Genomic DNA, 11,286 nt, shown 5'->3' on the forward strand with positions numbered 1-11,286 from the left:
TCATTTTTTTTCTCATCAATTATCTTCACAAACTCGTATATTTGTGCAATTATCATGTTTTTTTTCTTGTCAATTATGGAAGCTTGTCAGGGATTTGTATGTGCAAAGTATCATTTTTTTGCTTATCAATTATCTTCTCAAACTCGTATATTTGTGCAATTATCATTTTTTTTTCCTTATCAACTATGGAAGCTTGTCAGGGATTTGTATGTGCAAAGTATCATTTTTTTCCTTATCAATTATCTTCACAGACTCATATATTTGTGCAATCATCAATTTTTTTTTCTTACCAATTATCTGCATAAACTCATCTGTTTGTCCTTCAGAGGCTCAACGTCTCCACTCAACAGGACTCTGATCCCAACGGGGTTAAAGCCATAAACACACACATTTTCAAGCTACAACTTTTATTAACCAGGATGGCATTAAAAGAATAAAACTGCCAGCTAGTAGACCATACAAAGTCTATGATCCCCAAGTATGTTTGAAAGAGAAATGTTCTTTTCTCAAATAGAAGTACTGGCACAATAAGAAAGAAAGAAAGAAAAACTAGGGAGAGTAATTAAGGATGGAGGGGAAACAATGTCCAAAAATAAAAAAATAAATGAGAGAAGTTTCTGAATACTATGGATTTTTTTGTCCAAATAACAAAACTGTTATTGGAAAGACGACAAGTGTACATAAGATTTATGTTTCTATCCACGGAATATTGTAATGGTCTGCTATTAAAATTTATAGCATATGAATAAAAAGTGATTTCCAAATTAAATTACATTTGTTTATGAAACACTATTTGATGCCTGGTTACTCTAGCAAGCGTTTGTGCTTACACCAGGCAATGGCAACCACATACAAGAATATGGTCCCTGCAGTGCTACCACCAACAGTCCAGAGGAATTGCGTCATCCCCGCTTTCTGGTCATCAAATAGCTCAATGTGAATATTCATGCCAAAAATACCCGCCACAACAACAAAGGCGCTCACTACCAGAGTTGCTGTGGTCAACATGACTCCCATTTGGAGGAGATGGTTCTGTTTGTCATCCAGCATGATGTTGATGTAATCCTCTGTGTCATCAACGTACTCCCTCAGCTTCAACAGGACGACCAACAAATAAGAAAGTCATAATAATAGATGAGCAAATTTCATTTCACTTCATGTAACTGGTAAATTATATCATGTCAAATTGTCATAGAAGATAGCCATATTGGATCAGAAATGTTCAGCGATCATAACCTAAAGCTGCCAACCCCGAGATTTACCAAACTCCCTTGACATATAATCCATCCATCTTACTAATCATATTTGCCAATGCACCCAACATTTTCAAAAAATGGGAGAAGTTGATTTTGGGTAATGTGTTTGATACCGGTTTCAAGGATGGATTCAGCAGACAATGACAGATAAACGGGTCACGACTGATGGCTGAGGGAGAACAGAGTATTGATGAGTTTGGTCATTGGAGGATTCGGTTGTCGTTTGGTAGAAAATGCTAATGGGCATTGATATAATTTTTTCTTGTGTTTCAGGGGTGATAGTAGAAGGGAGTGGCAGTTAATGACGGGTTGTGCTAAGTTCTACTTCTGGATATTGGTTTTAGTGTGTGATGTTAGCAGTGAGAAAGTCGAGCCCAAATATGTTGATTTGGAGAGGACAAAATGCTAATCTCCACAAATCTGTTACTTGCTCCACAACCAACAAAACCTTTTTTTAATATCAAGCATTGTGTCTTTGAAATGGGAGAAGGAAGGAATTGTGAGGATTTGGCATGAAGCCATAATAATTTTAGTCCCTAGGGTTTTATAGGGGCCAGTAGAAGAAACGTTGGCAATTAGCATGAATCTAAGAATGTCAAGTCAAACCTCTTGTTAGGCAGAAGAGGCGCATGCATGGATACATACCGTAGAGAGCTTGTTCAAGGTGCCATCAATCTGGACAAAGTAAGCCTCCAAGAGCATCTCAAGCTCCTCGACATCAAGTTGCTTGGTGACGGCACTGAAGGAGGCGCTGTCCCTACCGAGAACATTGTCGAACGATAATTCAGGAGCGGTCCTAAAAAAATTGAAAGAAGAATTACATTTAGAGGTTAGGGAGAAGCGAGTAGGAGAGTTAAAAGGGAAGGAAGAGGTGCCTGTGAGGTTGAAGAAGATCGCCGTTGTCGGCAGAAGAGGTATCGTCGTCGTCATCGTCGTCGTCGACGACGACGACGTCGCCATCCAAGACCTGTTGTTCGGCTAGCTTTTCAGAGAGATACATCTCAGCCATATCTTCGTCGTCATCGAGCAGGTGCTCCAATTCATCCCTGACCTTCTGAACACGACCGGTGATGGCGACTAATCGGCTCTTAATTTGACGAACGCGTTCCAAATTGAGAGTACTGATCTTGGAGGTGAGCTTGTCCAAGGCGGGATGAGCCTCCTGCTCCAAGGTTTTAGCCTCGTTTTCCAAGACGCTACAAGCAGCCTCCAGACAGGCCTCGAGGGAAACGAACTCGAAGGGAAGAATCTTGATGGCGTCGTTGGGGTTGGGGTTGGGGTCAGCATCAGCCTGGTTGTGGTGGCGGATGATCCTTGCCTGGAGCTCATGAAGGAAGGGGGTGACGGAGGGGTCGCGAGAGTTGAGGAGGAGGAGCTCTTGGGCGGTGATGATGGCCTTGATGTGCTCCAAGTTGATAACGATGGCCCTCTCACGGCCAAGAAGGGTGGAGGGGTAGGACAAGAGAGGGTCCAATATACGCAGGTCTCGCGCGGGGAGTCCCGTCCGCCTCATGATGGCGTGCTTCCCGGCCTCCACCACCTCCGTCTCTCCTTTGCCGTCCAGTACCAGCCATTGCCTCACTCCGCTTCCCTTCTTTCGAATCCCTGTCGTCGATCTCTCCTCCCCTCCCCTCATCCTCCCTCTCTCTCTCTCTACTTCTTTATTACTTTCCTCTTCTTTTTCTTTTGCAAATTCTTGTGAAAATATAAGTTTATTTAAACAAAGTTCACCATCTTTCCTTTTTTTAAAAATATTTTTTTATTATTGTAAATAATTTATTGAAAAAATATTACACTATACCTTATAATAAGTTTTTCCTATAATATATCAAGTCTTCTACTCATCAAAAAATATAAACTCTTGTAATTTTGAATCGATTGGAGTTGTCAGCCATCATGTAACTGATTTCATAGGACTTGAAATGTTTTTATTTTTTATTTTTTACGTACAAGCATAGGGGGCCTTGGCCACTCCTGATTTTTTCTATAAAAAAGAATTTCTTAATGTATATCAGGATTATTATATTGATTAAGAAGACTTCACCGTAAAATTAATAAGAATTAGGCTTTGAACGAAAGTGAATCAAGAATAAGATATCACATATCCACTGATGACATGATACGAGTAATATATTGACGTAGATGGAGATTGAAAATGAACAGGTGGAAGATACAGGGTGAAATTATGGAAGGAAACTAGAAAAAGTTGCATGACAAGGGAATTGGTCGTATAGAGTGAGTGACCTTAATTACACAGGCACAGGCACAGGCACAGCGCGGCTGTGGACAACATGGGGCCTGGTTCTTGGATAGAGATACAATAGATTAGCCTTGGAGTTGGAATGATCATCTTCCTCAAAATAACAATGTTTATCCTCCTCAATTGTTCCCATCTTTCTCACCTCAGGTTCTGTGTAATAACTCATTTTCCTTCTATTATATTTATATTTATACACAGAAGCCCTCGTTAACGTTTCATTTCTTATCATTGGCACTAATGATGTTTGGTTCCTCACGGGCATTGTTCCCGAAAGCTCCTCCCTCCTCTGGACACCCCAACGCCCACCACTCCCTTGACGTGTAACTCCTTTGCTTTCTTCAGTACCCTGATAGGACTTGAAATGTAGTGCTTAAACTTGCTTTGCTTCTTCTTTCTCATACTGAAATGACGATGAAAGGTGCATTGTGGTAACTGCTAAATAATAAAGATTAGAGCGAGTGGACTTTGTTTTGTTAATTAGCGTTGGAGTTGTCCCTTGGAGCCAATAACTTTCTTATTCAACTTTTAGACGGCAGGCTGGGGAGTCCGCCAGCCTCGTCAAAAGGTCGTTCCATACCTTGGGGCTTGGACCTTGTCATAACTTCATCAACAAAACATCTATGCAAAAATATTGTTTACTTTAATTAGTTTTAACATGTATTTTTGAATTGTCTCGAGTTATATTACAACTACAGCATAGCCGAATCCTCAACTCTAACGCTGAAAATAGTTCCTCAAAAAATTTGCATTACTATTATTTTGTATCTCTATATATTCAAAACCATAAAGTAGTCAAAATCACAGCAACAGCCATTTTACCTAGTTCTTATAATGCCTTTTACTCTTTTCTTCTAAAGTACGATTAATCACACTAGTTCTTCCCGAGTTTAAGATTTGTAAGCATTAACGACTATAACAAAATTTTGGCACATAGTTTCTAATCTGAAGCTAAAAATATTAACGAGATTTTAGAACGTATTTAGCATGACATTTCTCATGGTATTCTTCAATGTCGATAAACATAAAACAAAAGATAATCGATCAAGTCAATAATTCCCCTTCCACAATAATCAACATCAAAAATTTTAACGGCAAAAGGAAATGCATTAACCCTAACATATGGGACTCAACATACCTAGCAAAAAGGATAAATTACAAAAGAAACTAGCATGCGGGGAAAAAATGGGGCAAAAATCAAGCATCTGCAATGGTGACCTCGACCTCAACACCCGGTTCAATTGTGATTGAAGTAATCTGCTTAACCACATCAGGGGAACTGTAGAGATCAATAATTCTCTTGTGCACACGCAGCTCAAATCTGTCCCATGTGTTGGTGCCTGAAACAAGAAGCAGCTCATTAACATTAATATATCCATAAAATACACCAAGACTTTAAACAGGTAAGGATAATGACAATACCCAAAACCAAAATACAGCTCTTACATTCACACATGAACCTTATCTTCAAAGCTTTGCTCTTTAGTATCATCCGGATGTCAGAAAAAAGGTAATTGCTATGTTTAACGCTTATTATTATTATTGCTCTCTCAGAAGTGTGAGTTTTGAAAATGTTAAGCAGACCAGAAATCAAAAATATTTGACAACAGCCGGTGCGTTGTGTAAAAGTAAAATGACAGCAACTCGTAGTAGGGTACGTATACATAAATAAAATAATGAAGCTATAATTCTGATTAGAGTGTAGAAAGCAAGCAAGAAGCAGATAGAAAATGAAGTTACCTTCACCACACGGGGATTTCCTGGTGGTGATGTTAAGTACTTTAGTTGGCATCCTAACAGGTCCCTTCACCCTGAGGCGCTTGTCCTTGGCACCACGAACAAGGTCGGCGCACACTATAATTAAGAGAAAAAAAATTCGAGTATGAAATAAATAAATGAAAAATAAAAAATGTTGAGGCGAGAGGTACCTTTCTCGAGATTCTTGACGTTCTTAGAGGAAAGGGTGATCCTAATCTTATGGATCTGCTCCTGAGGCTCCTCCAAGCCGGCCTTAGTAGGCTTCATTGCAGCGTAAGCCATTGTATTGTTTCGTCCCCTCTACGCACAAAGTTTCTGAATTGCAAGCAAAATGCGGCTCTGCAGCACTTGGGGGACGACGGAACAAGCTCTTAGAATTTCAGGTTACCATAACTCTTCTTAGGGTTTTTTATTGGGTCATGAAATGGGCCAGATCATCCACAGGCCCGCTTATTTTATCTTCCTTTCCAAAAATCAAAACCACTCTATTTTCAGGAAACAAATCAATTTAATTGAAATATATCGATTGTGTAAAAAAAAATGTACACCCTTATCTTATTATAAATTTCCATTTAATTTAAAGTTTTTATTTTTAATAAATAATATAAAAATCATATCTGACTCGATTTAATGGATTAATAGTATATTTTTTACAATAATGATAATAATATATTGAAATTATTTTAAAAACTAACAATTCCCAGACCCAAAAATTATCAAAGAATAAAAACCTGCAAAACTAAAATTTTATTTTTAATATTAAATTATTCTGATATAACATATTGTTTTGTTAATTTTGTACCTCAAATTATGAACGTCCAATATTTTAATCCTCCGTCAAACTTAACTTATTATTTATTTTCGTAATTTAGATGTAGAAACTACGATATTTGTAATTTATACTCGGTTCTTAGCACTCAAATTATGTAGAAAGCAATTGGTGTAACTCACTCCGTTGGTTGAATAAAGTGTGCGACTGTTTATAAATGTTTAATTTTTATAGATAAAAAAAATTATGTTGGTTGAATTAATAAATTTAGTATAAGGTTAACTAAGGATAAAATTTCGGCTAGCAATATTTACAAACAATGTCGAGTTATTGGATTAGTTTGTTTAAATTTATTTTTTAAAATAAATATATTTTTAATAAAAGAAGTAATTTTTATTTTTTATATCTTTATTTAAATTATTTTTACCTAGAATAAGTAATTTTTACTTTTTTAAAAGAAGTAAATTCTATATCTTTCTTAAAAAAATGCTTATTTTAAAGTTTTAAAAAAATAATTAAACCAAGTGTCAGCTGAAGTTTAATGATAAGTGCGGCAAGAAGTAGATAGGGATGATGAAAACAGCAACAGGGATTCGAAAGCTAAAAAATAATAAAGAGATTGATCATAGTTCGTGGACGTGTCTAAAATATAGACAACGCTGAAGCACTTTTAGACCAATTTAGACAGTTTCCAAATATACTTACATTCACGAAAGCACTGTTTCTTGAAAATATAATTCTTTTTAAATAAATCAAACATGAAAAACAAACATTTCCAAATTTAAAATTCCTTAAAAACTAACAAAAATTATTTTACAAAACTACTCCCTGAAAATGAAAAAATACACTTACAATAGTTGATTAGAAAATAAATTATTGATAATTGCAATAAAATCAAATAAAAATATAACACAATCTAAACTTAATACAATTTCAACTACAGTATTAAAATTTTAATTAGTTATTATTGTTTTTCTTTACCTTGTAACGTTCAATCTACTCCTTTAATTTTTTAAATTAATCATTATTATTGTACAATATCTTTTAAAGTACAATCCCTTCACTAATACACTATCTTGGCTGATGCCTTGGGTTACTATTAGAGTGTAGTTTTCTGTCCTGTTTTAGTTATGTTTCCTGACTAGTTTTTTTTTTAAAAAATATATATATATTGAGCAAATTCTTTTAATAACATTTTATAAGAAATTAAAACTGACCAAATTAATAACAAATAAAATTGAGCAAATCTTAATAGCAGCATATAAAATTGACCAAATTATTTCAACAAACAAATTGACATAAGCTGCTATTGAAAATTGTAAAGAACGATAACTGTTTCACAGACTCGACGCCTCCCGATGATTTTGTGCTTAAAATGAAAAAAGAGAAAAGGAGTGATTATTTGTAAGTTGTATAAAAAAGTAACAGAATTTGAAGGGGGAAAAAATGTGGAGCCACCAATCGTGAATATACACTGCATTCGAACCACCAAAGAACCTTCAACTACTCTACCTGTTTCTTGTCTTGTCGCTAAAAAATATAGAATTCACAAAATATTGTTTCTCTTTTGATGAATGAATTTAATTTTAAAAAATGGTTGACATAAGATTAAAGTAAAATCTAAAAAGAGAAGGTGATGAATATAGACAAGTTGGTTGTATGAGCAGCCTTCAATGTGTTGTCTATAAGCTTGCATACGCTTTTACCTTCACGCTCGCACTCTTATCCACCTTTACATACGCTTTCTTTCCACCTCACCTTTGATTTTATCGACTCCACCTCATTTCCCAACATTCTTCATTTACTTAACCACACACACTTGTCTCTTTTCTTTCCTTTTCTAATTTCTACACCACGCTCATCCAATTATATAACTACTTCCCTCCCTATTGCAATTGATCACCACCTTTGCCATTCACCGTTTTTCTCTCCTACCCTACGAGTTACGACCCTTTTGAATATAATGATTTCTAATTTATTGATTGAGTTATTCCCATTTATATGAAAAAAGATCTTAATACAATTATACTTTTATTCGACCTTTGATCTCTTCAAACATTTTCTTTTCTAATTAGGAGTACTTTGTGATTTTCCAAAGATAAAAAGTCAATGAAGATTACTATCTTGCGGAATGAAGTATTGACCTTTTTAAAAGAGAAATTAGTAATGGTGGAATTGATTGGAGCGGCGTGGGTGAGGTGAGGGTCGTGCCATGTGTTGGTGTCTCACTCAAAAACTTAAACACATGGTATGGTGTGGCACACTTTTCACCGTACATACACTCAAATATAAATGCTTTACGCTGCCTCATTCCTTTCCCAACTATCTTCATTCTTCATAATATGAATTATCATCAAATAATTTCATGAATTCTCCTAAATACTTACCACATAAATATTCATATGAAAATATAAATAAATTATTTCAAATGAACTCTTTAAACAATATAAGAAATCATTTTTTTCTTTTTAAATATAGGAAAATTTTAATTAATTTTATCTTATTTAATATTATTACCTCTAAAAATATCCTTCATTTAATTGAGATACTAATTTCAATGACTTTTTTCATTCATACCAAATTTCAATAAAGAGTAAGTTGAGAAAACAATTATTTTTAAATTATAATTAATGTAATTAACTAACTTTCATAATTATTGTATCATGTTTTATTTTTCTTATATTTAAGACAAGTTACTATCCATATTTAATTCTTAACAAAAAAATAATTTTTTTGTTAAATTTTATTTATCTTTCAACTGAATTTTAAAAATTAGGAGGCATGGTCGCCTTGAAATGTTTCATCTCCTTCAAGTCCACGGGCCGACTGGTACAAGAAGCAGCTGCTAATTTTGTTACCCAAAACTCGGCACAATCCTATATCTTTGCCAAGAAAGAATAAAATAAATTGTGTCTAAAAAATTTACTTGGATAGAAAATTGTTCGTGTAACTTTAATATTAGAATGCTTGGTCATGCAAAAATTTACATCTAATTTCTACTACTTTTAGCATGTTTGGTTACACTTTTCAAATACGAACTTTTACATTTTGGATGTAATTTTCAAAAGTTAATAACTATAATTTATACATCCTAAACACAATTATATTTTCACGTTATCCATCCATGTTTGGTGTTTTGGACGCTGATCTAAATCTATACTATACGTAGTTCTATTTATTCATTTCGTTAACTTACTCGTACTATCTATTTGTTCATTGCACCTTACTCGTAAACTAAGAAACTTAAAAGAGCTAATTTTAAGCTTTTCTGTGTCTATTCCTGCCCACAAAATTAAAGTTAATATTAATTAATTGAATTTGGCTTCATTTTGTTGGTTTTAATTATCATTTATGCCAATTAAGCAAGTTAAGAACATTACAGCCGATGCTTAGCTTCATCAATTAAGATTAATTCCATTCTACTTGCAAGCATATCATAGCTAGTAAAGGAACTGTGCAGATTTCTGAATCCCAATCTCAAGAGACTGAAGTTGAGAATAAATAATAAATGCATGTCCAAATTTATTTCTAATAAAATCAGAAGAGATGTATGTATCTGTATATACTCACATGGATAAGAGGGGAGGGGACAAACAGAAAACCCCTCCTGTCTGCAATTGCAAGTGATAGATAGATAGATAGGTGACTAAACTTGCTCTTGTCAAAATTAAGGCACATATAAAGGCTACTGCTTGTCAAAATTTTAAGCTGCTTCGGATTTGTCAAACAATATATATTTTAATAGCTAGCTGGCTCTTTGCCAACCGCTATAATAGCAGCTTCAAGTGCGAAGATAAGGCAATTGTTATGGAATTAATGGTCCCAGAATATTGATATACGACTTATGCGTGTTATGAATAGCTTCCTTTAAAAACAAGATATATGCTTAATGACTCTGACTTCATCTTATCTTACTAACAATCATGAAGTGCAACAAATTGCGGTAGCAAATCTGTAACGCAAAATATACACGTCACAATGATTTTTGAGGCAAATGAAGTGATGATCCTTGGCATGCTTAAAGGGAGGACCATACTCACACGAGGCAATATATGAACCCAAATGGTGGAGAGTTCTTTTTGCATTGATTAGTTGGCTGCTGCTGGTGGATCGCTGGATGACTTAAAGATGGAAAGAGAAAACTTAATTTTAATCTGTAAGGATCAACATGGCATCTGGAAATGGAAGAAGCTTTTCATTTATTATTCATCTTTTGCATCGCTAGTGCAATCTAACTCAATCAGCCTTGTAGCTTCACGAGTTTCCTTCTTAACTGGATTACGATCGATTTGTTGCTTGTGAAAAAGATGCATGGACGGCGTACGTGGAACGAAAACATTATATTTTTGGATTCAACTATAAATATTATAATTGAACTTGTAGGGCATAAAGATTATGAAGGTCATCTACAGTTTTAACTTGTCTAAAATACAACTATATATAAAGAAAATAAACAAATTAATAATAAAATTTAATATAAATTTTTTTATTTGATAAAAAATACTTAAAATTGCTTTGATTAAAAATTAATTCTACACTCAGAATCAATTATTTAACATAAAATTAAATATGTAAAAATTTACATAAAATCAAATTAATTATATTTTAATGTCTTTCTAGATAATTTAATCAAGCATGCACAAAGTATTTCACAATAAATAAATCTATTTTGCTTGCAACTATTACCTATATTACACATTGTGATCCAAAGCATGTGTGCCACTTACATGTTAATAGAGTAATTATTGCCATTAGACTCAATTGCTAGTGATCCATGTGACCACATCCTTGATGCTCATATAATCCATCCTCAACAAGTAATATATAGTCGAAAAACAAGAGGATAAGATTCAACCACGATGTCATTATTCTTAGTAATTTTAATTTCTAAATTATTATTATTCTTAGAATAATAATTAACAAATTTTTTTAAAAAAAATTCAAAAATATGTTTTCTTTTAAACGTCCATTTTTTTTTATAAAAATAATGGGTTTTGAGCAATGAACTTTTTTGTTAAATTCTAAAATTTTAACAAACAATATCATATTCTAAGGAGGATGTATGACATTTTAGCAGCTCATACCTTGGTTATACAAAAACTTGGTCACCTCATTAGAAAGAGCAAACTTCCCAAAATAAAATTAAAAAACCTTAGACTCAGTGATTGTGGATTTTTAATTTTTAAATATAATTTTAAAACAAAACATGTTAAACAAAAATTGAACTAAAATAATTTTTAACTAAA

The 11,286-nt window shown here is 33.7% G+C and overlaps 2 protein-coding genes across 2 annotated transcripts; both read right to left on the minus strand.

The window, feature by feature from the left end:
* Positions 1 to 394: 394 nt before the first annotated feature.
* LOC100788454 (magnesium transporter MRS2-3) lies at positions 395 to 3,121 on the minus strand. The gene is made up of 3 exons (NM_001415130.1): positions 2,132 to 3,121; positions 1,902 to 2,052; positions 395 to 1,092 (listed from the first exon to the last, which is right to left on the minus strand). Exons 1-3 carry the CDS (start codon positions 2,890 to 2,892, stop codon positions 805 to 807), a joined length of 1,200 nt encoding a protein of 399 aa, NP_001402059.1. The 5' UTR covers positions 2,893 to 3,121; the 3' UTR covers positions 395 to 804.
* Positions 3,122 to 4,453: 1,332 nt separating this feature from the next.
* On the minus strand, positions 4,454 to 5,681 carry LOC100803623 (40S ribosomal protein S20-2-like). The gene is made up of 3 exons (NM_001255098.3): positions 5,442 to 5,681; positions 5,254 to 5,367; positions 4,454 to 4,853 (listed from the first exon to the last, which is right to left on the minus strand). The coding sequence occupies exons 1-3, from the start codon at positions 5,551 to 5,553 to the stop codon at positions 4,711 to 4,713; spliced, it is 369 nt and encodes a 122-aa protein (NP_001242027.2). The 5' UTR covers positions 5,554 to 5,681; the 3' UTR covers positions 4,454 to 4,710.
* Positions 5,682 to 11,286: the final 5,605 nt, after the last annotated feature.

Source organism: Glycine max, chromosome 11 (assembly GCF_000004515.6).
Source record: "Glycine max cultivar Williams 82 chromosome 11, Glycine_max_v4.0, whole genome shotgun sequence".
Classification (NCBI taxonomy): Eukaryota; Viridiplantae; Streptophyta; class Magnoliopsida; order Fabales; family Fabaceae; genus Glycine; species Glycine max.